The sequence below is a fragment of the Spermophilus citellus genome (genome assembly GCF_964194105.1).
Source record: "Spermophilus citellus genome assembly, chromosome: 3".
Taxonomy (NCBI): domain Eukaryota; kingdom Metazoa; phylum Chordata; class Mammalia; order Rodentia; family Sciuridae; genus Spermophilus; species Spermophilus citellus.
In genome coordinates, this window is record NC_138184.1 from 81,531,406 (window position 1) to 81,557,443 (window position 26,038).

Sequence of the window (26,038 nt, forward strand, 5' to 3'; positions counted from 1 at the left end):
GGAGGGGAAGGGGGGACATGGCTGGGGAAGGACCCACAGTGCCCAGGATGAGGGCACGATGTGAATGCCTGCAGGGGTCAGAGGGCCACAAGGGAAGTAGACAGCGGTACAAACATGCTTTTGCATTTTAAACTTGGGCTGTGTGAACTTCCTGGGACTTTCAGAGGATTGCTTCTGTTTTTTCTTGAAACATCCACCTCTCAACGGCTTCCCCCTTCCCATTTTAACAGACAAGGGCTGGAAATGCCTCTTTTTCCTGTCATCTACACCAAAAGCTAGCCATAGTCCAGCGGGATGCTTGGTGGCCAGCACAGTGTGTGGGAGGCCACTGGGTGCCTTGGGACTAGGCCACCTGCAGTCTACACTGTCTGGGGTAGGCAGCTGCAGACCTGAGAGTTGAAGAGATTTTTCTAGGAAAAAAAGCAGTGAGGTTGCTAAGTGATAGCTCCCAGTGTGTTCAACTTCTTGGGGGCCAGGAGGCTGCAGGTGTGCACCATCTGGACCGTGAGCTTGCACGGACCAGGGAGCAAGCCGACCATTCCAGGGCAGGGCCAGGGCAGCCCGAAGCCCAGCTTGGTCCTGGTCTGTCCCCTGCAGATTACTGTGACCCACACCCTACTCTGCCCAGGTGGGTGATGTGTCTGTCACAGCCTTGGCAGCTTCTAGCCTGGGACAGGGGGCTGTAGTCCATGGTCTCATTTCCCACTGGGGCTGAAGGAGGGAATGGTTGCCTGTGGATGGACACCTAGCTGCACACAGAGCTGGGTACCTGCGGGCACCCATAGGCAGCACCCAGCCCACAGCCAAGTAAAGACAGCTTCATTTGTAGGATGCTCCTTTGAATGTGGTTTTAAATTTTTTTTTTTTTAATTTAAAACAAACAAAGCCCCGGATGGCGGATGGTGGTCTCTGCACTCTGGTGCTGCTGGCCTGGTCTGGGAGGAGGTGAGGCCTGGGGGCAGGGGAAGCCTGGGCGGGCTCACTTTTTGCCCTTGCCCTTCTCCTTGCCCTTGCCCTTCTCCTTGCCCTTGCCCAGGCCCTGGCCCTTGCCCTTGACCTGGCCCAGGCCCTTGCCCTTGATCTGGCTTAGGCCTTTGCCCTTGCCCTTGCCCTTGCCCTTGCCTCTCTTCTTCCTCCTGGACTTGAGCATGGAGCGGACCAGGTAGCCCTTCCACACGGCCTGGATGAGTGTGGCGGCCCTGACCATGCGCAGCATCTCGCGCTCGGCCTCCATCCTCTTCTTGGCGTTGACCTCCCTCTCGGCCAGGATCTGGGAGAACTCCTCCACCAGCACCGCGTGCCTCAGCTTCAGCTCCTCCAGCTGCAGCTTCTCCTCCTTGTGGATGAGGTCCAGGTCCTCGTACTCCTCCTGGGGGTCAGAGGTGGCAGGCCCCTCCTGCTGTGAGAGATGCCCTCCGATTCCCCTCCTTCTTCCTGTTTCCTTCCAGCAACAGGACAAGGCTAGGTGGGCAAGGTCCCTGTCACAAGGAACCCACGACCCTTATTGGGCCATTTTTGGTTGGTTGGCTTTTCGAGGCTGGGGAGGGAGCCATGCTGGGCAGGTGCTGTACCACTGAGCGTGGACACCCCAGCCACAGGACCCTCACAGGGACTAGAGAAATGAGCTGTAGCCCCAAGGCGCCCCTCCCAGGGACACTCAGTCAGATAGAAGGACAATGCCCCCTGGTTCTTGTGACAGCAGAGCTGGCCTTGAGCCACATGGGCTGATGTCATCTCCCCAGGCCTCCCTACCTCAGAAGTGGGTGGGCACTTGGGGATTCCCAAATCTGTAGGCTATGGGTCCCCAGCCCTTCCTGCAGACCCCGCTCTGGAGACTGAAGCCCCTCCACTGCCTCTAGATCAGATGCAGCTCAGAAAAGTAAAGTCCCTTGCTTCAGGTAACTCAGCTGATAAGTGACACTAAATTGGGACCTTCGGGCGACAGTGGGGACTTTCCTCACTGCTGAACCCAGCACCTGGTTCATCTCAGTGGAAGCCGCCTGAGTGACTATGGTGGAGACACGTCTGTGGGCTCCTGAGGTGGAGTACAGGATGTGGCCGCCAGGGGGCGCCGGGACCGCCAGCCCTCGGCGCAGGCGCATCCCTTGGCTACGCAGCCCGGGGCCTTTCCTTGCCTGCTTTGGCCTCTCCGCCCAGCCTGGAGGAGCCCTTGAGACGACCTGCGGGGCTGCTCCGGGGACCATCCTGGGACCTTTCCTCCATTCCTCCTATTCCTCAAGGATCTGGCTTGGGAAGCCACCAGAAAGAGACTTAGTGACAAATACCTGCTTTTCACTCATCTCCGAGTCGTACTTCTGGATCCAGTTCTCGATTTCTGTCTCCACTTTATATTTTTTCTAGAAAAAAAACCCACAGAAGCCCACAGTCATGGTTTGATGGGATAATGCCGACCCGGACAGCCCTGAGCAATGCACGCAGGCCCCTGTGTGGCAGTATTCTCCCGCCTTGCCTGCTGCGCCGCTCCGGCAGCCTCGTCCTCCATTTCACAGATGAGGAAACCGAGGCTCAGACCTGCTCACTCGCTTGCCTCAAGGGACAGAGCTAGTGGGTGGTCTGTCAGCAGTGGCTCCGAGGACACTCTAGGCAGGGGGAGCAGCAGGTGCCAAGGCCCTGAGGTGGGAACAGGCTTGAGGTGTTTAAGACACACTGAGCCTGTGTGGCTAGAACGGAGTGGCCAGGATGGGAGTGGTCCCTGACGACACCCAAGTGTCACTGAAGGGGTGACCATGAAGCTTTGGATTCTCAAATAAGGGAGAGGGGAAGCCACTGGGTGGATCTAGGTGCTTTTAGAGGATCAGCTCACAGGCATATGACAGAATGTTATTCAGCCAGAAAAAGGACTGAGGCAATGACACGTGCTACCATGTGCTACCTTGAGGACAAGGTGCTGAGTGGCAGGAACCAGGGTGCCCAGGATCAGTGGATCCTGGAAGCAGAAAAGAGGTCCCTCTGCAGCCCCTGTGTCCCCGCCTGCGGGCACCTTCCTCAGTGCCTGCTCGGCCTCCCGGTTCTCCATGACCAGGTTGTGGTACTGTGAGCGAAGGGTCAGGATCTCCTGCTGGAGCTTGGCCAGCCTGGCCTGCGACGCCCGGGAGTCGGCCTTCTGCTGCTTCTCGGCCTCCTGCTTGGTGCGCAGGAGGCTGCTCTCGGAGAACTTGAGCACCTGGTGCAGGTGGTTTTTCAGTTCTTGGATCACAAAGTTCTCCTTCTCTACCTGTGCAGGACGGGAGGGCGGCAGTCACACCCACACCATCACCAGCGGGCACAGGACAGGCATCACCCCTGCCCTTCCCTTGGGGCCCGGCATGCCACCTGCCACCCTCCTTGCTGAGTCCTGCTCTGGACCCATAAGGGGCAGGGACAGGGACATTTGATGGCAGGGGAGGCCAGTGCTCTTGTGCACAGCTGCAGCGGCTCTTCAACACCCTGGGTCCCCACTGGACACCATAGGGCTGTGTCTGCCCGTGCTGGCAGCCTGGGGCTGGGGCAGCGGCTGCAGGCTCAGAACTGACTCCCTGGGTGCACACCTGGGCAGGGCGACATGGGGAGCCTGTCCAGGGACAAGGCTTCGTGAGCGAGATGTGGGTTTCAGGTTGGGCAGTGTGACCGGCACTCAGCACTTTTCTTGAGAATCCCCATGACATGCTTGACTGACACTGTCCCTCATTTTCCACTGATACTCAATGACATAGTGACATGTGCCCATCTGGAAAAATGGCATTTGACCCCAGAGCTAGAAAATCCCATGCTGGCTCTACCACCTGGACGGGACCCACAAAGCTGGCTGTGGCCCTCGTCCTGTCCCTAGGATGGTGGCCTCTCCCATCTTACCTGCCTGACTGAGGACCTCTGGGCCTTACCCTTCCCACCCCCAAATATCTACCCCTCATCATGCAGGCTCAGTGCCAGACACAGGAGACGGGCCCCTGCTTCCTGGGGGGGGGGCTAGCCCCAAATCAGTAATCATACGGCTCCTCCGACACCTCCAAGGGGTGTCTTAAGGGACAGACCTAGTGAGGACTGCGGGGCAGGGGCGGCTGCCTTGGGCCTTGGCTCTCTCGCCCCCTGGTCATGGTGGACGGGAGTGGAGGAGTCCTCACCCCCTGCCCCCGGCTGCCTCCCGGAGACGCTGTGGTTCAGAGCATCTGACTGAGACTGTGCCCAGAGACAGGGGCCCTGTCCTGGCCTCTTTGTGCTGGGCATGGCCAAGGCACAGGCCACTCTGGCTGGCTGGGGCAGAGGAGGGCCCCTGACTACAGCTAAAAACGCAGTCACCTCATAGGTGATCTAGATAGAAAGCCCTGGAAAGAAAACTGTATGTAAAGCCCAAGGTGTGGGCGGTCTGGTCTGAGGAAGGTGGTTCTCTGTGGGTGAGGTCCCTTCTTGACCTTCCCAGGGCTTCCGCCTGCCCCGCCCTGGCCTGTAGCAGGATCCCTGGGGTGGGCCACTCTCTGCCCTCTCTCCAGGCCCTTCTGGGTCCCCTCCCTGTTCACTGGCTCCCTGGGTTTCTGAGCACTGCAGGCCTATTGCCACCTCAGGATCTAGGCACACACTGTCCTCACCTGGATCAGGGCTCAGCAAACTGAGGTCGGGGGTTCCAAACCCAGGAGGCCACCTGTGTTTGTGAGTAAAGTTTGATGGGCACACACTGCACAGAGCTGCTGTCAGGCAGAGTCACATGGAACGGTGGCAGCAGGGGCTGGGCGGCCACAAACCCTGCTTCCCTGCTCCCCACGACTGACTTCTGTGCCACGGGCTGGGTCTGCTCCCGCCTATCCTGCAGGTCTCCAGTTCTGGGTCCCTGGCTCCTCTGGCCTCGCCCTGGTTCCATCCTTTAGCACCCTGTACTGGCCCTTCCTCGCACTTCCCAGCCTGATATTCACGAGCCTTTGCCCCGCCCCCCACCGTGCTGGGGGGGGCTGTGACCCGCCCTTAGGGGAGGAGAGGAGAGGAGTGGGGACCCCGCCCGCCAGAGCCCGCGGGGTACCTCAGAGTCCCTGTTCTTCATCCTCGCGGTCAGCTCCGTCTCCAGAGCATCAATGACCTCTTGGTTCCTTCGGTGGCGCCTGGTGATGTCCTGGATGAACTGGGCTCTGTCCCTTGCCTCCATGGGACTGGTGAGGAGCCTCTCAAACAGGAAGCCCCGCAGCTCCTCCAGACCCTCGATGAAGCGCTGCGCCTCGGGGCTCCTGCCCAGCGCCTGCAGCCGCAGCAGCCTGGCCGCCGGGGGGTCGGTCAGCAGCAGGCGCAGGATGTCCCTGCTGGAGTCGCGGACCTTCTGCATCTGAGGCTGCAGGCTGGTCTTGAGCTGCGCTGAGGCTGCCAGGCAGTCCTGGAACCACGCCTCCTCCTCGGCCTCGTCGTCCTCCGCTGCCTGCAGCTGCAGCTCCTTCTCCTGCAGGTCGCTGATGGTCCCCAGCAGCACCTGGCAGAGGTCCTCGTGCTCCCTCACTGCCGCCGCCACGCCCTCGCCGGGCATCCCCTCCAGGGCCTCCGGGTGGGTGATCGCGTAGGACAGCAGGGTCACCAGCTCCACCTTGTAGATGGCCTCATCCAGGACGGACATGATCCTCTTAGCCTCGATGGTGGTGAGCTTGGACTTGGAGGGGACCGGAGGCTTCACCAGGTTGCCTGGCTTCTGCCACGCCTCCGTCCTCAGGGGCATCTTGCTGAAGGAGGGCCCTTGGTGGAGAGGGGTCACAGCGAGGGTGTCCAAGGCCATCTCGCTGGCAGTCCTCCCCGTCTTCGTGGGCCCCAGGAGATGGAGGCTTTGGGGGGCCAAGGGGCTTTTGTGCTTCTACTGAGTCCTGCAGTCCTGCAAGGAAGGAGCCGGTGTTCAGTGCCACACTGAGCCCTGGGGCCCCGGAGCTCATGGGGAGGGGGCACTTTCCCACAGAACCTTGTGGTGGTATTTGGGCCACCAGGGTGCAGGGCCCAGGCAGACGTGAGCCATAGGGCCAAGTGCCACCATTGGGAAAAGAGACCCAGCTGTGAGGATTTTAATCAAGGATTTACGTGGGTGGCACAGAGTGGCAAGGCCACCCTAGGAAGACGAAGCCACCCAGCTACTGCTAATGGGAGGGGGTGAGCTGGGGACCTGGGTCACCATAGGAAGCTCAAGCCACAGCCATCAGCTCCCAGAAGAGGCAGAGCGGGGCTCCCAGGCCCTGCAGCCTGAGGCGGAGGGATGGGAAGCAGCCCCTTCCTGCCTCCTCACACTCTGCTCAGATACCAGAGTCGCCCCTGGACCAACACCAGAGGGAAGCCCATGGACAAGGGAGCCCAGGCACTCGGCCTGCAGGCGTCCCCTGTGAAGACCCTGAGCAGGACAGGCACAGGACAAACCACGGAGCGCAGGGCACGCAGGACTAGGAACAGCAATTTCCAAGGATTTCGAGGGGTGGTTTTAAAAGATGGCTGGCCGGGGCCGGTGAGCACTGAAAGGTAACTCCAAATACAACCTAAAAAGTGGTTTCACTCAAAATGCAACGTGAGATCTTGGATTGGATCCTGGAACAGAGAAGGGACATCAGTGGGACAACCAGAGAAATCAAGCCCCACGGCAGAGTTAGCAGCCTTGTTCCCTTAGTGACACCGTGGACTGACTGGATAGGACGTTGGCCTCCCGGAGCCAGGCATGGCCTGCAGGCTGGGCAATGCTTCTGTAAATCAACGATTATTATAAAATAAAATGGCTTATTCAAAAGGCCATTTCAGAAAAACCCAGGGTGGCAATGAGCAGTTCTGACCTGTGTCCCCCATTGCACAGGCTCAGCAGCTCGGCCCTGGAACAGCCTCAGGTGGGCTCAGAGTCTCCCTGGGGCCCTGGGATCCTCAGGGTGGCGGGACCCTTCCTGCACAAGGCCCAGGCGTGAGGGCTCAGTAAGTGACTGGTGTAAGTACCAGGTCAGGGACTCAGTGGTTCACATGCACCCACCCAGGGGCCTCCCAACGTACCAGGACCAAGATGGACCCCCCCTCCCAGCCAGCTTCTCTCCTCGCCAGTTCCCCTCTGCCCACGGACTCTCCCCAGGCTGAGGGTCGCCACCTGGGTCCCAAGGTGGACCTGCGCACTGTCTCCTCTCTATTCTAAGAAGTAAGCTCCAATGAAGTAGGGCTTCCTCCATCTTGACCTCGACCATTTACCCAGCATGGAAGACCCTGGCTGTCACCTCGGGAAGAGATGTCCTCTCGGGGTCACCCTGTGCTCTCCACTTTCCTACTCTGCCTGTGGATGTGAGAGGTGTTTTAAAAACTCACTAGGACTTGAAGAGTGGGGAAGAGTTTTGAATTTAGGTGACGGGGAGAGAACGGCAGGACCCGTGAAGGACTCTGGAGGGGAGGAGGACGCAGGCTGTGTCACCGCGGGGTCCTGGCTGCCTAACTGGAGCGTAGGGGGGCGGTGGTGTCTGGGCCTTCCCTGATCCAGTTGTCAGTGATGGCACCCGGGTTCTCTCTGGGGGAAGGCACTCTCCCGTGGGGTGAGCAGTTGCTGTAATTTGCAGAAATGTCTCCAAGGCTCAGGCGCCATTGGCTTGGTCCCCAGCCTGGGGTGCTCTTGGGAGGAGTAGAGGCTTAGGAGGTGGGGCCTGGTGTGAGGAAGATGGGTCCCTGAGGGGGCTAGGTCCCCCTAGAGGGGGAGACTGGACCTGCTCCCGCTCTTTCTTTGGTGCAGGGATTGAGCCAGGGTGCTTAACCACGGAGCCACACCCCCAGCCCTTTTTATGTTTTATTTTGAGACAGGGTCTCACTAAGTTCCTGAGGGCCTCACTAAGTTGCCCAGGCTGGCCTTGAACTTGTGATCCTCCTGCTTAGGCCCTCTGGTCACTAGGATGGCAGGCGTGGGCACTGCACCTGGTCTCACTCTCTTGCTTCCTGGCCACTGTGAGGCAAGCAATCTCCTCATCAAGTGCTTCCACCATGAGGTCCTGTTCTGCCACAGGTCCAAGCCCACCAAGCCCATAAGCCCTGGACTGAAGTCCCGAAACACAAGCCCAATAAACCCTTCCTCTTCCGAAGTTGTTGAGCATCTTGTCAGACTGACAGGAAGCTCACAGCAGTCTTGGTGGGGCTGTCAATCAAAGAACCCTCCCGCTCTCCTAGGAGCATGAGTCCTGATGTGAGGGTGGGAAACCCTGGGAGCTGATGCTTCAGGCTGTTTCTGAAGCTCCTGCTGCCAAGACCCCAGAACCTCCTGACCACTGTACATTCTGAGGCCTGGTTCAGCCTTTCCTTCAGCATTTTGCTTAGCCAGGGCCAGTTTCTGTTACTTGTGATCAAAGACTCCTAGCTGATAAAATACCAGGACAACTATGTGCAAGGCCCTGGGTTCAACTCCCAGCACTGACCACACAGGATCAGAAGGCCCTGGGGCTGGAGCTGCAAAGGCGAAGGAGAAGTGGTGTCTGAAGTCACAGAAGATCATCTTCAATTCACCAAACCAAAGAGTAAAGAGAGAGAAGAGGAAGGAATCAGAAAAACATGGAGCCAGGTACAGGGGTGCGTCCCTGTCATCCCAGCGGCTCGGGAGGCTGAGGCAGGAGGATTGCGAGTTCAAAGCCAGCCTCAGCAACTTAGTGAGGTTCTAAGAAACTCAGTGAGACCCTGTCTCTAAATAAAATCCAAAATAGGGCTGGGGATGTGGCTCGGTGGTTAAGCACCCCTGAGTTCAATACCCAGTACCCCAGAAAAGAAAGAAAACGTGTGGTGACTAAGAACAAGGACAAAAGAGGCCAGCAAGGTGCTGTATGTCTGGCTCCCTGACTAGCAGCGTGGACCCAGGTCAGCAGGTTCTTTGGGAGCTGTGGAGGGAGGTGAAGAAGGTCACATTGTCTGCACCCCCTTGATTCCCACCCACTTCCTGCTCTCCAGTCAATGTCCTCAGTTCCTTTGAGATCTTTCCTGAAGATAAAGTTTTGGGGGCAGCCCTGGGGTTCTCTGAGGATGTGGACCTTCACCCCAAGGCTGCAGAATGCATGTGAACGAAGCACTTAGGAGCCCTCTTCTCCCCTCAGTCCCCCAGAGCTCTCAGGCATACATCAAAAGACGGAGGCTGGAAACTGAGACGTTCTAGGAAGTGTTTCCAATTTGCTTTCAGCCAAATTACCTCCCCTGCTTTAAAGGGCAAATTTGTTTTCTTTGATTATGACGGCGCCCGTCAGCTCTTGACAGCTCATTTGGGTGGACAAGAAAGACCCGGTGGAGCTAGGACTTGGGGGGAATTGCGGCTGACTCCCTGACAAAATCGCTGCAGAATCTCTTTTCCTTGAATTCTAATGTGATCATCTCATGTCCCTTTTAATGCCACCAGCCTTAATATTTAAATCATTTCCAACTTCAGCCTCCCCTCTTAAGCTTCCTGCCCTGAGTGAGGCAGGATGGTTAATGGACGGGGAACGTTAATTGGATCTTCTCTTTATTTGTCATTAATTCTGCTGATGAACTTTATAAATGGAAATATATCTTTATCATGCAAATTATACCTCGGCTTCATTCAAATAGGCCTCTTGGATATTTTATTACTTTCGCTCTCAGAGCATTTGGGAAAAAAAATAAAAAAGACTTGAGCTAAGTGATCTATTTTTTTCCCTTGGATAGAAAAAGGGGAAGAAGGCCCCACACCCATCAGCACCCTTCAAGTCCAGCCGTGGCACCCAGAGAGTCAGAGGGTGGTGAACCAACAGGACTGGAGTGGGGTGGGTCTCAGGTTAAGGAATTCCACAGTAGTGTCAGCTGACTCTCCAGAACTTTCCACGCTGTTCTTTTATTACCATGGATTGAACTCAGGGGCACTGGACCACTGAGCCACATCCCTAGCCCTATTTTGTATTTTATTTAGAGACTTGGTCTCACTGAGTTGCTTAGCACCTCGCTGAATTGTTGAGGCTGGCTTTGAACTCGAGATCCTCCTGCCTCAGCCTCCCAAGTGGCTGGGATTACAGGCGTACACCACCGTGCCGGGCCCTGTGAATGGATTCCCATAATCCCCCCAGTCTAGAGGTGGGTGCCGCTGTGACCTCCAGTTTACCCAGGAGGACGGGGAGCAGAGAGACATGAGGACTCCAGCTGGTAAGCCACCGAGCAGGATGTCAGCCCAGGCCGTCGGGCTCAGGCACCTGCATCCCGCAGCCCGTATTTTGTGCAGTCTAATTAGTTCTTTAGACACAGCCGCTCACAAAGTTGCCCTGGCTGGCCTCGCTCGAACTCACGATCCTCCTGCCTCAGCTCCCTGGTCACCTGGATTGCAGGCGTGCGCCCTGTGCCCAGCAGTCTTTTGACTTCAATGTTGACTTCTATGGTGGACAGAGTAGAATGAGATTTCTGGGCCAATTTCAGTGAATCCTGTCAAGTAGAGACCTCGAGAACAGCCGTGCTCAAGATCCAGTTCCCGAGCATCGGAGCTATTTAAGAACTCCAGGGCAGGGCTGGGGCTCAGTGGGTGAGTGCCTGCCTAAAGGGCAGGAGCCCTGGGTTCGACTCTGGCACCACAGAGGAAAAAAGTTCAATAAGATTCATGAATAAGTTAAATATTCTTTAAAAATAAATAAATAAATAAAACTGTAGGGGCTGGGATGGTGGCTCTGTGGTAGAGCACTTGCCTGGTGTGTGTGAGGCCCTGGGTTCAATCTTCAGCACCACATATAAATAAATAAAGTAAAAAATCTATTGACAACTAAAAAATATTTGAAAATACCTGAAATATGAATATATACATTCATAATCATATCTATTCTTATTTGTTGTTATTGTAAGTACATATACACATGTATATATAAATGTATGTATATGTACATAATTAACAATAATGCATATGTGTGTGTAGGTTTCCTGGTTGAGGTATATTTTATACATGCGTGCGTACGTGCATGCGTGCGTGCGTGCGTGTGTGAACAACCTCAGCTGGGAGCAGCGGCACACCCCTGTAATCCCAGCGACTCAGGAGGCTCAGGCAGGAGGGTTGCAAGTTGGAGGCCAGCCTGGGCAACCTATCGAGATCTTGTCTCAAAAAGAGCTGGGGACATGGCTCAGGGGTAGAGCACTCTGGGTTCAACCACTAGTACCACCAACAAAACATAACCCAGGATGGCCTCAGTAGAGGGAGGCAGGGACATTCCTGCCCCTGTGATGGGCTGCTGGTCGCCAGTGTGGGACTGCAGGAACTTCGTGGGAAGGGGCCAGACTTCCAGAGTCAGTAGGGAGGAGATAGGGAAGTGATGGCAATGGGGGGAGGGGTTGGTCTTGATACTGCGTGGGAGGATAGAAGAATGTGTTTAGAAACAGTATTGAGGCTGTCGATCCTCAGCCGTAATAAACAAAATAAAATATTGTGTCCATGTATAACTAAAAAATTTCTTTAAAAAAGAAAGAAGTAGTATGGAAACACTATAAAACTCCCAGTAGAAAATAGGGAAGTCAATTTTCACGACTTGGACTTGGCTTTCGATTCCTAGATACGACATCAACAGAGTGAGACACATAAGAAAAAATAGATGAACTGGAATCCCAAACTCTAAAGTCCTTGTGCATTAAGTGATGTCATCTAGAAAGTAAAGCGACGACCTCTAAAACAGCAGAAAAGACTTGCAAATCACACACCTGATGAGGCTTCTGCAGCCAGAGTCTAGAAAGTACCCAAAAGCCCAACAATGAAAACAACCTGATTAAAACATGGAGAAAGGGCAGCCTGAGCTCAGGGCGGCCTGGGTCTGCCCCCCCATACACACACACACTGTAAAAACAAACAAAACAACACAACACAGACATTCCTCCCAAGAAAATATACGACTGGGCAATAAGCCCATGAAGATGCCCAGCACCATCAGTCACCGAGCAAATGCAAACCCAAACTACCAGGTACCTCTTCCTACTCCCCAGGATGGCTGCAGTTTTCCTCTTTTATTTGTTTACTGGGGGTTGAACCCAGGAGCACTAAACTACAGAGCCACATCCTCAGCCCCTTTTTATATTTTATTTTGAGACAGGGTCTCCATAAGTTTCTTAGGGCCTTGCTAAATTGCTGAGGCTGGCTCTGAACTCACGATCCTGCTGCCTCAGTCTCCTGAGCTACTAGGATTGGGCTGCATTTTTTTTTTTTAAGTGGAAAATAGCAAGTGTGGATGAGGATGTCCTGCAGTTGGAACCTCATTTACAACCAGTGAGACTGGAAAGTGAGAGTCACTGTGCAAAAAACTTTGGTGGTTCCTCAAAAACTTACAGCTGGAATCACCATGCGACAGAGCAAGTCCACTCCTAGGTGTCCACTGAAAGCTCTGGAGAGGAGGCAGGGGCACCTGTGCGTGGGGAGGCAGCGATAGTTACAAGCCAAAGGGGGAGCCACTGTTATGTTTGGATGTGGGGCGTCCCCCAAAAGCCCAAAGTGAGACAGCGCGAGAAGGTTTGGGGGAGAAATGATTGGGTTGTAGCTTCACTTACTCAGTGAATTAACCCACCTGGGATTCACTGGGAGGTACCTGGGGGCCTGGGCTGAGGCTGGAGGAGGAGGGCCTTGGGGGCGGCTATGGGTGCATATTTTGTATCCAGAGAGCGGAGTCCCTCTGCTTCCCGGTCACTATATGTGTGTATATATATATATATATATATATATATATATATATATATATATATATATCAGAAAAGCTGGAGATCGCTGGCACGGTGGTCGCCCCTACAGTCCCAGCCACTCAGGAGGCAGGCGCAGGAGGACAGCTTGAGCCCCGGAGGCGGAGACCTGCCTGGGCCCAGGGACACCAGGGCCTGATCCCACGGTGTGACCGTCAGGAAGGGAACCGAGCCGGGGCGTGGGAGGTGCTGCGGGGCAAGAGGGGGATTAGCGTTTACGGGGCGCAGATTCCTGGGGGCGATGAAAGAGTTTGGAAATAGGTTCTGATGGTCGCACAGCGTGTGTATGTAATTTTTTAAAAAAATTATTAGTTATTGATGGACCTTTATTCATTTATTTGTTTATATGTGGTGTTGAGGATTGAACCCAGTGCCTCAGGCATGCTAGGCAAGCCATCTACCACTGAGCCACATCCCCAGCCCCGTGTGTATGTAATTGATTCCACTGAATCGAATACTTCAAGTGCTTAAAATGGCAGATTTCATGTTACATATTTTACCACCACAACAAAAGAAAAAAAAAGTTTAAATCCCGAGAGAACACTTGGAAGTTCTTGTGAACTGACCGAGATGCGCCTCACACCTGTTCCCCCTGTGGGCCGCTGGGGACCAGGAAGGCTCGTTCCCATTCAGCGTCACCTGAGAGGCCACTGCTGTGGTTTCTGCCAGATTTACACACAGAGCCACACTATGATCAACTCAATTTTTCAAAGAATTCTTTCATTCCTAAGTTCTTTTGATTAAAAAGGAAACTTTATATCTCCATAGTAACTGGAAAACATGTCACTTTTGCCAGGTGTGGTGGTGCAGGTCTGTAATTCCAGTGGTTTGGGAGGCTGAGGCAGGAGGAAAGCATGTTGGAGGCCAGCCTCAGCAACTTAGCAAGGCCCAAAGCAACTTAGTGAGGCCCTAACTGTAAGTAAAAAAATAAAAAATAGAAAAGGCTGGGGATGTGTCTCAGTGGTTAAGTGCCCCTGGGTTAAATCCCCAGTACCTACCCCCACCTCCCCAAAAAGAAAGAAACCTAGGGCTGAGGGTGTAGCTCTGGGGGATAGAGGAGATCCTCAGAATTTATGAGACTCTGAGTTCAACCTCCAGCACACACGCACACATGCATGCGCACGCGCCTATAATCTCTGTGACTCAGAAGGCCGAGGCAGGAGAATTACAAATTCAAGGCCAGTCTCGGCAACTTTGTTATTTTTTTTTGTTTGTTTGGTTTGGTTTTTGGGATTGAACTCAGGGGCACTCGACCACTGAGCCACATCCCCAGCTCTATTTTGTATTTTATTTAGAGACAGGGAGGGTCTCATTGAGTTGCTTAGTGCCTTGCCGTTGCTGAGGCTGGCTTTGAACTTGCAATCCTCTTGCCTCAGCCTCCCGGGAGTTGCTGAGATTACAGGTGTGCACTACCACTCCTGGCTCAGCCTCAGCAACTTTGTAATACTCTCAGAAATTTATCTAAAGAACATGCCTCGGGCTGGGGATGTGGCTAAAGTGGTAGCGCTCGCCTGGCATGCGTGCGGCCCGGGTTTGATCCTCAGCACCACATACCAACAAAGATGTTGTGTCCGCCGAGAACTAAAATAAATAAATAAATAAATAAATTCTCTCTCTCTCTCTCTCTCTTTCTCTCTCTCTCTCTCTCCCTCTCTCTCTCTCTCTCCCCTTCTCCTCTCTCTTTAAAAAAAAAAAAAAAAAAAAAAGAACATGCCTCAAAATACCAAATAAAGCTGGGCATGGTGACAGATATTACATGCCTATAATCCCAGCAGCATGGGGAGGCTGAGGCAGGAGAGTCTTGAGTTCAAAGCCAGCCTCAGTAATGAAGGGAGGCCCTAAGCATCTCAGAGACCTGTCTCTAAAAAATATATAAAAAAGGGCTAGGGGTGTGGCTCAGTGGTTAACCACTCCTGGGTTCAGATTTCCAATACCAAAGAAAGGGAGAAACTTGAACCAACAGAACCAAGTAAACAAACCCTCCCTCAGTGGCACCTCCCATTGAGAATTCCCAGCACGTGCGCTCCTGGGCAACTGAAGGATTTCCTCACTGGGTTTTGGCTGCAACTTCCTGGCCCCGTTCCTCTTCCTTCCTGTGACTGGATAGTACAAAGGCCACGTTCAGCTTCCACGTGAGAGTGCTAGGAGGGTGACCTAGGGTGGCCCATGGCTGGGGTACGGTGGCAGAGACGGCAGTTCTCACGAGATGGAGCTCATGGTCTTTGCTCTTATTTTCTACCTTAATGAAAACTTTGTGATTTCTGCACCATGGCAGGCTGAACCAAGCTGGGTCATGGATTCCCAACGTGCACCACTGGTTCCGTGGACTCTTGACAGCTCTGGGCTGGAACAGTTCCCACTACCTGCCTGTCTTACCCCCCATGTTCTGCTGATGACTTACGACCCAGGACTCTGCTTATGACTCAGGAACGGGACTCCTGGACACTTACCTCCAAATCTACCTGCTAGTGGCTGGGTGGAGGCTCGCCTTGGAGGCTGCAGGGTTTCCTGTTGGCGTCAGGAAGCCCCCGCAGCCTGCCAACACGCTGGCCTCAGAGAGCTCTTTGTGCTCTACCCGAGCCTTCCCAGCCCAGACCGGGGAAAGCCAGGGGCCATACAGGGCAGCAAGGAAAACCGCAATCTCAAGCAACTCCTGCCAAGTAGATGCTCAATAAACATGGCTGTTGAATGAACGAAGAGACGGCAAGTCCACCTTTACCAACAGGCCTGCTTCTTTGCAGGGAGATGCAGGCACCACAGGGGACTGTTCCTTCACAGAACCTGTTATGTCCCCAGTTAGAGCCAGGAAACAGTCGCATCTTAGCAGTAAAAGCTGTGAGCCAAGGTTCGACTATGGGTTGTCTCTTATCCCCATGCTCAGGGCTCAGAATTCTAAAATAAAAAAGATCTAAATCTAATTGGTTTTTTTCTTTTTCATAGTTTAGGAGGATATGGTTTTCTAATGCCACTTTTGATCTATTACAGTACCTCTCTTGTCCCTTTTGAGGGCCCAGGTTTTATGGACGGCATTGGTTGGCCAAAGGTGCCTGGGCACTGCAGACGGGGCTCCTCTGTCAGGGTGGCTGTGGCCCTGGCTCCAGGGCCTCCAGAGCAGTTTGGTTGTTGGAGCTTCACGCCCCTGGCCACAGCGAAGGCCTGGGCACGTTCGCCTGACCTCCCGGCTTCGATTCTTCACCTTGGCAGTTGAACAGAAAACCAGGAGCCCCCTGGAGAAGACTAGTTTGGGGTTCAGTCCCAAGGCTCCCACTTTGCAGCTGTGGCTTGGGAAAGATGCCCGACCTGGCCAGGCTCCGGCTCCCTCTGCTCTAAGTGGGGACAGGGAGGAGCCCCTTGACAGGACTGTGTGACAGGGAATCCTGTGTGACTTTACTGCTACTTTACATGGTACCATCCAGTATCAGCCCTGAGGCCTTCTTAAAATAGAAGATGTACTTTTCCTCAAAATAATGTTCTGGAGCAGAAAGGTTTATAAAGAGCCAAAACGAAACCTCGGTGGCTCCTTTGTACTATTGCTATTTTTAATTTGGCTGATTTCTACATTCCTGCCGCGTTTTTGTTGGAGGTGGAGGAGGGCTGGGCTCCCTCCAGCCACTGGCCAGGACCCCATCTCCTCCACCTTCCAATCAGGGCGGTTAACCCCTCTTTTGGTTATAGTGGCCTTTAGAAATGTTCATTTCTGGTTAACTAGACCTGTAGACGACATAATTTTGGTTATTTCAGAAAGAAATTCCTAGTAGTGAGTTTAGAGATTTCTTTTTTTTTTTTAATTTTTTTAGTTGTAGTTGGACACGATATCTTTGTTTTTACGTGGTGCTGAGGATCGAACTCAGTGTCCCACACGTGCCCGGTAGGCACCCTACCACTGAGCCCCAGCCCCAGCCCCAGCCCCAAGTTTAGAGATTTCTAAAATAAACTTTCTCCACTTGAAGAAAAAAAGTAGCCACTATACACCTAGAAGAATGGCCCCAGGGCTGGGATGTGGCTCAGTGGTGGGGAGCTTGCCTTGCCCAGCACCTGCAAGACCCGGGTTTAACACACACACAGATGCAAAGCCAGGACACTGCAGGGCACCAGGTCTGGGAGAAAGGGGGCAGGAACGCCATCCTCCCTGGAGGATGTGCAGAGCAGGCAGCCACTTTGCAAGGTTGTTTGATGTCATTTTTTACAAAACTCAGTGTGCTATTAGCATTCAATCCAGCAATTGCCCTACTTGTTATTTACCCTGAGTTGAAAACTTCTGTCTGCTTATCCACTGCTCCCCACTGCCACAGATTTTTTTTTTAAGAGAGAGAGGGAGAGAGAGAGAGAGAGAGAGAGAGAGAGAGAGAGAGGTTTTTTTTTTATATTCATTTTTTAGTTATCGGTGGACACAACATCTTTGTTTGTATGTGGTGCTGAGGATCGAACCCGGGCCGCACGCATGCCAGGGCGAGCGCGCTACCGCTTGAGCCACATCCCCAGCCCCTGCCACAGATGTTTACAGCAGCTCTCTTTGAAACTTCCAGAACTCCAAAGCGACCAAGATGTCCTTCAGGAGGGGAGTGGACGAACAAGCTGTGGCATCTCCAGACAAGGGGATGTTCAGCACTAAAAAGACAGGAGCCAGCAAGCCACCAAAGGACTTAGGAGGAATATTGCGTGCATATATTAAGGACGAGAAGCCAATCTAGAAAGGCCCCATGCTGGATGATTCCAACATATGACATTCTGGAAAAGGAGCAGCTAGGAGCCAGTAAAAACACCAGTGGATCTGGGTGCACACCTGTAATCCCAGAGGCCCAGGAGGCTGAGGCAGGAGGATAGAAAGTCCAAAGTCAGCCTTGGCAAAAAAGCAAGGCCCTAAGCAACTCAGTGAGACCCTGTCTCTAAATAAAATATAAGATAGAGCTGGGGGTGGGGCTCAGGGGTCAAGTGCCCCTGGGTTCAATCCCTGGTACCAGACCAGCGGAGGCCAGGGTGTCGGGGAGAAAGAAGTGAACAGGCAGAGCTGGGGAGCTTTAGGGTAGTGAATACTATGTAAATGTGCTGTGACGGAGGGCACAAGTCACTGTACCTGTGTGCAAACCCACGCACTGTATGACACTGCAAATGAGCCCTAACCCCAACCCCGGGCCTGGGTGATAGTGGTGTCAGTGTAGGTGGGCCACGTGTCACAGGTGCTCCCCACTGGCCGATACTGAGGGTGTGGACTTGGGAAATCTCTGAATTTCATGGTGACCCTAAAACTGCTCTAAAAAATATAGTCTTAGGATTGCAACTCCTGAGGGGGCAGTGAGATCAGTTCACCAGTTGGAACCAGCATTCAAGTCAACGATGTAGAAAATGTCAGCTGTGCCTCGTGAAGGGAGTGCAGCGAGTCTCGTCTCATCGCGTGTGTGCTGGGGCTCGAACCCAGGGCCTCACTGCGGCCAGCGCACTCTACCACCGAGTGACACCTGCAGCCTGACACTCTGTAATAAACGTGCTGGGTTGGGAAGGGAAACACGTTTCTTTGTTTGGTTTGTGGATTTAAAAAAAATGTTTGCGAGTCCCCATGGTGAGGGCATTTGACTAGCCATTGGATGTCACCGGCTGCTAGAATCTGAAAGCTAAGGTCAAACTTTTCTCCATGCTCTAAATTTCTGTATTTCAAATGTTGTTGATTTTCTTCATCTTGTAATTTCTGTTCCATTAACTGGGGCCTGAAGGGAAAGGGTGAGTGTGTGTGTGCGCGTGTGACATTTCCCTTCCACGACAGCCTCAGCTGGGAGCGGGCTCCTGGCTCTGCACTACTGGGGACGGGGGCTGACAGCTGTGGCTCTGGGGCTTTCCTCTGACATCAGCGAGTTTGCTGGCATCTTCGACCTCCACCCATTTGATGCCAACAGCATTATCTGGTTCTGACCAGCTAGAGACAAAATGTCTCCAGACATTGCCAAATGTAATGTCCCAGGTGGGGGCAGAGAGGGTGGACGCTGCCCCAGTTGAGAACACTGGTCTAGAAACCATGGTCTCCCTTAGCCGACTCCCGGCCCCATCCAGAGGCCAGCCTCTGCCCAGGTTTAGCCCGTGCAGCCCAGGGCTGCTCTCTGTCCATCTAAAGTCACCATCCTCTAGAAGGAGGGCCAGGCTTACCTGCTAGGAAAGCGGGGTGCTACCCTACCTGCTAGAGGCTCTAGGAACAACCCTGGGAAGTCCTTTATCTCTCGGAGAATGGGAGGCACCACCTGTCCTAGGCACATCAAAAGGGGGCTGGGTAGAGGAGGGAAGAGGGACGAGACGGGAAGCCGGGTAAAGTGTGAGGATGGCCTGAGGCCTGAGCCTAAGCAACTCCATTTTAAAAACTCCAGTTTGAAATCTGCAGTCTCCCCAGGTACACCCACAGAGCCCTCCAGTATGACCTCAAACAAGTCACTTCCCGTCACCCTGATAAACAGAGTGAAGCCCCTGGCAGGCTGTCCTGGCCTGATCAGAGGGAAAGATCAGGGTGGAGACCACCAGACCAGATGTTTCTGACCCCAGGCTAAATGATGTCACTGAGAAATCTGGTGGTAGCTGATAAGAATTGAAAGGGGGGTCAAAAACCCCCCAAAATTTAGTATAAATATTAGAGCACATGAACAGGGATTCAGCCAGCCAAATCAAGGCCACACTCGAGCTGAAGAGCCTGATGAGGACCTGACATCCCATCACTTGTCATTGTTTACTGAGCCTCTGAGTGATCCTCACCGCTCTCAAACTCTACCGCCTCATCTGGACCTTGGTGAGAGCAGCAACTTCCCCTACAACCCCCTCCTCAACCGGTTATCCACTCCATGCCAGGAAAAGCCTGCCTTGGTTCCAGACCTGGTCACTGTGGTCTGAGTGAGTGTGCATCTGCTGGACATAAGGCCTAAGGCTTGAGACTTTTGAACTTAGCACGCGGAGGAAATGTCTGTCATTAGCCTATGGTGATTAAGTGTGTTTTGCAGGGCTTAGAATTCATCTAGAATTGTTTGCTGTGGATTGATTATGTCTATTGCAGTGCCCAGCATTAAGGATTGTCGTTTTCTTGGGCTGGGGATGTGGCTCAAGCGGTAGCGTGCTCGCCTGGCATGCGTGCGGCCCAGGTTCGATCCTCAGCACCACATACAGACAAAGATGTTGTGTCCGCCGAAAACTAAAAAAAAATAAATAAATATAAAAAAAAAACCTCTCTCTCTCTTAAAAAAAAAGAAAAAAGATTTTTTTTAAAAAAGATTGTCGTTTTCTTGATTAAGAACCTATAGAGTGAAACTGTATGGAGTAATTTGAGTGAATAAAGCACTGAAAGGGGCAGAAGCGCATGAACATTCTTTATTTCTCCCCTCGACTGCATATGTCGCAATTTTGCCCCCTCACGACATAAAGCCACAGGCCCTCTTCACGGTGAGGGGTCATTACCCCTCAGTGAGGCAAAGACCAAGTGGTGCCTTGGCCTCACTGCCCTGAGCCCTTCTCCTGGGCACAGAGGGATATGCGTGGGAATTTAGCAATTGAGCAAGCGGGGCAGACTCAGCCCTTTAATTAAGTTCTTGCTGGGACAGAGGATAAACCCCAAGCTGAAAGCCTGGCATTTACCCGGATGACGTCTGCCTGGAATGTGTCCCTGCAGGAATGCCTGGCTGAACCAGAGTCCTGGCTGGGTGCTCTGGGTGGCCAGTCAGCCTGGAGGTAGGGAGGCTCTGCCTCCACAACCTCGATTAAGGCTGCCTTCAGCCCAAGGCTGTTTGGGCTCCAGAGAGAGGGTGCACCTGGAGTGCTGGGTTTGACTCTTGCCTTGGACACATTCAGGCGGGGCACGACAGAACAGTGACCGAGGGAAGCATCCTCTCCACCTCCCGATGGCACCACACTGTCACTGCTTGGCCTTCCGGCCTGGCCTGGTGGTTACACCGGTTCTGCTTCTTACTTCCTCTTGACCCCCTTCCAGGTGGACAGGGAGTAGGCGTCTGGTTCAGCTGAGTTAGAGAAGTCAGCATGGCTGCTTCCCTTCCTGCTCCAGAGGAAGAGGCTAAGAGACCCAAAGAGTTTTATGCCCCAAGTGAGTGGCCTGGTCGGATATGCCGCCTGGGCCTAGGTGTGGTGGAAAGGTTGGTAGGTGCAAGACAGCAGGGGGACCAGGCTGAGAAGGTTGTCACCTTGGGCCGCGGGAAAAGCGAAGGTGGCCTCAACAGGGAGGCAGTGATTCTGGAGGTAAGCAGAGGAAGAAGGTGAGGACAGAGCACAGGATGAGGCCCATTTCTCTGGTATGGGTTGCTTAGGGCCTCACTAAGTTGGTGAGGCTGGCTTTGAACTCGCGATCCTCCTGCCTCAGCCTCCTGAGCTGCTGGGATGACAGGTGTGCACCACCTTGCCTGGTTTACGTTTAACTTTTAAAAAAAGTGCCAGACTATAATTCGGATGGGTTGTGCCTTTTGATGTCCTCACCAGCAGTACTGGAGAGAGAGCTCCAGCTTCTCTGCTCCACGCCGATTCTATTAACATGCTGATTAACTGCTCTTCAAGTGTTTGATCTTGCGTTTCTGGAACAAGCTCACTTGGTCATGGTGTATGATCCTTTTTATGTGTTGCTGGATTTGATTTGCTAATATTTTGCATGTATTTTCTTGAGGGACACTGGCATGTAACGGGGCTCTTTCTATAGAGGGTCAAGTAGGAAATGTTTTTGGCTTTGTGCCTAATGTAGCCTCTTCTACTGGGGAAAAAGCAGGCATAAATAATAGGTAAATAAATTGGTTGTCATGTTCCAATAAAACGTTATTTACAAAAGAGGTGACCAGCCAGACTTGGCCCGTGGCCCCTGGTCTGCTGACCCCTGGCTCCACAGCTCCTTTGCCCATAATGTCTCTTCCTGGCCTCGGCCTTGGGAAAACCAGCTTGGGCAGGACAAAGGGAAGTATTTCCTCTGCCTCTCTTTACTAAAAGAGTTTGGGTAGGATTAGTATGATTTCTTCTTTATGATGGAATTCAAAGTGAAGACCCCTAGTCCTGGGCTTTAATTTGAAGGAAAATTTCAAATTTCTAACTCAATTTCTTGTTAGAAGTCTATTCAAAATTTCTCTTTCTTCTTGAGTCATTTTTAAATAATTCGTTTACTTCATTTGTCTCATTTTTGGGTATAAAGTCGTCCATACTATTCCTTTATAATTTTAATTTCTGTAAGACACCAGGCATGATGACGTGTGGCTGTAATCCCAGTGACTCCGGACGCTGAGGTAGGAGATCACAAATTAGGGGCCAGACTGGGCAACTTAGTGAGACCATGTCTCAAAATCAAATAAAAAGGGCTGGGGATGCAGCTCAGTGTTCGCCAAGCACGTGCAAAATTAAAATAAAATAAACCTCTTATTTCTGTAAACCTTTTTTTCTTTTCTCTTTTTTGGGTACTGGGGATTGGACTCGGGGCCTCACACATGCTAGACACACATTCTACCAGTGAGCTTCAGCTCCAGCCCAAATTTCTGTCATCCTAATTTTCTAGGTCAGCCTAGCTGCAGTTTCCTGGTGTATGGACCCTCCTGTCAATATTAAGTGTTCTTCACTGGGTTAATAATCTCTCTCTTTTTTAAAGAAAATATTTTCTTAGCTGTCAATGGACTTTATTTATTTTTATGCAGTGCCGAGAATCAAACCCAGTGCCTCACACATGCTAGGCAAGTGCTATACCACCGAGCCACAACCCCAGCTTTAATAATATCTCTTGTCTTAGTTTTGTTTGATAGTATCCTAGCTGCGTAGCTGCGGGACCTTGCGTGGTTTGCTTTCAAACTATGTGTGTCTTTCAAATCTAAGGTAAGCCTGTCCATCCCCACCTTTAAAGTTTTTATCATTTCCATTTATCTATTTACATGCAGTTATTCATATCTGCTGGCTGTCCACCTCATTCTATTGTTTTTTTTATTTGTCTCATATGTATAGTTTTGTTTCCCTGCTAAGTTGCCTTTTATTATGTTAAATAAGTATTTAGTGCATTTTTAAATTCCTGTCTTTTTAAAGATATTTTTTGAGGTTTTCCTGTTTCTGCTTTCCCAGTACTGGGGACTGGACCCTCTTAATTTCTACCACTGAGCTCCACCTCCAGCCTTTTCACAATTTGGAGGTAGGGGTCTTGCTACATTGCCCTGGTCAGCCTTGAACTTGGGACGCTCCTGCCTTAGCCTCCTGAGCAGCTGGGATTATAGGTATGCATCTGGCTATTTTTTTAGTTTTAGGGGTTGATCTAGGGATTATAATGTGCATCTTAATTTATCAGTCTATTTTAGAATAATAATAGCTTAACTTTGGTAACATAAAGAATGTTGGTGCAGTGATTCTTCTTCCTCTTTCTTTATTTTGTGTTTTTAAAACTCTTTCCGGTGTCGGGGATAAAACCTCACGCACGCCAGGCAAGGGCTCTGTTCCTGAGCCACATCCCCAGTCCAGTTTTGTCCAGTTATTGTCACAAGTATCATATCGTTTTTTTATACATCTAACAGCATCATGCTATAAATACTGCTTTGTACAATCTTATATTTTTTTTTAGTGAAGAGATAACATGAGAAAAATATGCTGGTATTTTCTATTGATGAGTCCTTGTTTCCATGTCTTCTTTTAATTTAAGCCTGGTTTCTTTTGAATGCATTTAAAATAGCAGCTTTGAAGTCTTTGTCTATAAATCAGACGTCTGGAGACAGATAGTTTCTGTCCTCCCTTGCTCTGGAGTATGCTTGCATTTCTTCTTTCTTAACTCATCTCACAACTATTTGTTGAACGCTGGAAAGTTCAGACAATAATTGTAGCAACTGTGATTCTAATTTTTTCCCCTGTTGACAGTTGCTCTTGTTTTGCTTGTGAGTTGGCTCAGTCACTCCCTGCACTAAATCTGTCAAGTCAGTGTCCTCTAAATATGCAACTCCGCTTAATTTTTTCCTTCCTTTTTTTGGGTACTGGGGATGGAGCCCAGAGGCACTCCACCCCTGAGCCCCATCTCCAGCCCTATTTTGCATTTTATTTAGAGACAGGGTCTCACTGAGTTGCTTAGCGCCTCGCTGTTGCTGAGGCTGGCTTTGAACTGGCGATCCTCCTGCCTCAGCTTCCTGAGCCGCTAGGATCACGGGTGTGTGCCACCGTGCCTGGCGTTTTCCTTCCTTTTTAAACTTGACTTCTTCTGTGGTTGTGTATCTTATAGTTTAAAATTCAGCCCCAAACTGGTAAGAGTTTGTGCTTAAATACTTTGAATCTATAAGTCTTCCATTCTCGGCTGCAGATGCAATCTTCAAGTCCACCTGAACTTGAGCTCCTTCTGGGCCTACTGGCCTCTCCTCTGCGAGTCTACACAGGCTCTGCTGGCCAGGGCTGTGTATGTGGCTGGCCTTATTAAGGCCCATGGCCGTCTCAGTTCCCAAACTCCAAGTCTGCTGCCCAGCATTTGCCCAGCTAGGACTAAACCTTGGACCGTGAGAGCCACTGGCCCTCTTTGACACAGAGTGCCACTTTAGCCAGTCAGGCTCTACATCAAGGGAGACCCAGGAGGCAGTGACAGGGACGCTGCTGGTTGTCACGGGCCACCAACCCTCATGGAGCTCTCATGCCAGAGCTGGGGGTGGGGGCGTTCAGAGAAGGCCTAGGTAAGTACCACCAGCTCAGTTTCAGTCGGGTTCATGAACACGCCAGTGTGTCCTAGGCCCTTGGTCAGTCTTCAGAGTGCTGAAGGTGCAGTGGGAAGTTTTATTCAGCTTCATAGTTTTTTTTTTTTAATTCAGGTAAAATAAACATAGCAAAGTTTACCCTTTTAACAATCTGTAAGGGTACAGTTCAGGGGCATTAAGATTGTTGCATTCATATTTATGTGCAAACATCACCACTGTCCACTCCTCACTGTTCCACTTTCTGTCTCTATGTGTGTGTGTACATATTATATATACCCTATATCAGTGAAATCATATAAAATTTGTCATTTTGTGTCTGACTTCCTTTCACATAGCATATCTTCATGTTTCACCCATGTTGTAGCATATTTCTGAATTTTATTCTGTCTCATGGCTGAATAATATTCCACTATGTGGATATACCACAGTGTGTTTAACCATCCATCCATGAACGGACTATATAGTTGCATTTTGAGGAGGGAATTTTTCCACTTCTTCACTCTCCATTCATACTACACTGTTTCATTATTATTATTATATTTTTTTTTTTTTAGGCGGACACAACATCTTTGTTTGTATGTGGTGCTGAGGATCGAACCCGGGCCGCACGCATGCCAGGCGAGCGCGCTACCACTTGACCACATCCCCAACCCCTGTTTCATTATTGATTATTTCCCATATTAGACTGTGCTCCATAAAGGTAGCAATGGAGCTTTTTAAATTGATTGCTCTACCCCCTGCACCCATAGTAGGCACTCAGTAGATACCTGAATATTTAAGGTAGGGACCAGGAGAATTTCCTCAGATCTGTTTTAAGCCGGGAGAGTTAAGGCCAGATGTATTTTAGGGGAAAAAAACGGTTGCCACTATTTGCTGAGCACTTACTATGTTGCCCATGCCAACTTCTTTATAGCCTTATTTCATTTAATCCTTACAAGCAACTCTTTGTCTTAAGAATGTATGAGCTGGAGAGGCTGAGGCAGGAGGATTGCAAAATACAAAAGACATAAATTGTATAATCAAAATACTTTTTTTTTTTTTTAGGGGATGTGTGGTACTGGGGATTGAACCCAGGGCCTCCTACATGCTAGAAAGCACTCTGCGGCTGACTGAGTTATATATACCTCCAGCCCCCAAAATACTCTGTTTTAAGCACTCACTCAAACGAGATGCCTTCCTTGCATGCGCATTCGGGGATGTGTCGTCCTTAGGTGGGATGATGCCAGACTTAAAAAGTACCCCCCTCAAGTCCTCCATCTACGTTTGACTTGAAGTAAATTCAGTGTGATGCGCCTCCGATCGACTGGTATTCGGGTCTGGGGACGAGGGCCTTGCAAGGGACAGGTGGAAGGGGCAGAGTAGGGGCAGGTCCCAGTAGATGCCCTGTGGTCCTCGCAGGCACCAAGAGGGAGGTCCAGACTGGGGCAGGAGCTGGGAGCAAGATACTGAAGGTGGGATGGGGCTGCTGATTTCTATGGGGGCCAAAGGAGGCTGGACGAGAGCTCACTCCACCCTTCTCCCGGCGGACGCTTCCCCGCCCGGTTACTCACCTTCTCCGAGGGCTCCAGGTTTCTCCAAGCACTGTTGTCTCCGTGGTCCCCGCGTTGCTAGGTTACCCGCCAATCTCAGAAGGCGGGACTCGGTGTCTGACAGACTTGCCGTTTCACCATTCAATTCCCGTTTTCTCTCTGTCAACACCACCTCCTGAGTTCTGACCAATCAGGATCGTCGTCCCTCTGACGTTCCACCAA

General features: G+C 51.6%; 1 protein-coding gene across 1 annotated transcript; it reads right to left on the reverse strand.

Moving 5' to 3' along the window:
- Positions 1–616: 616 nt before the first annotated feature.
- Positions 617–25,891, reverse strand: DRC10 (dynein regulatory complex subunit 10). The gene is made up of 5 exons (XM_081286887.1): positions 25,838–25,891; positions 5,009–5,836; positions 3,002–3,235; positions 2,286–2,357; positions 617–1,369 (listed from the first exon to the last, which is right to left on the reverse strand). The coding sequence occupies exons 2-5, from the start codon at positions 5,741–5,743 to the stop codon at positions 980–982; spliced, it is 1,431 nt and encodes a 476-aa protein (XP_081143013.1). The 5' UTR covers positions 5,744–5,836; positions 25,838–25,891; the 3' UTR covers positions 617–979.
- Positions 25,892–26,038: the final 147 nt, after the last annotated feature.

What these genes read in the sequence shown, in the direction of transcription:
- DRC10 (XM_081286887.1), bottom strand. Translation starts at nt 5,743, where the DNA reads ATGGCCTTGGACACCCTCGCTGTGACCCCTCTCCACCAAGGGCCCTCC. An exon ending in TGAAGAACAGGGACTCTGAG is followed by an intron (nt 3,236 to 5,008) that starts GTACCCCGCGGG and finishes CGTCCTGCACAG; the next exon opens with GTAGAGAAGGAGAACTTTGT. An exon ending in CCGAGCAGGCACTGAGGAAG is followed by an intron (nt 2,358 to 3,001) that starts GTGCCCGCAGGC and finishes TTTTTTTTCTAG; the next exon opens with AAAAAATATAAAGTGGAGAC.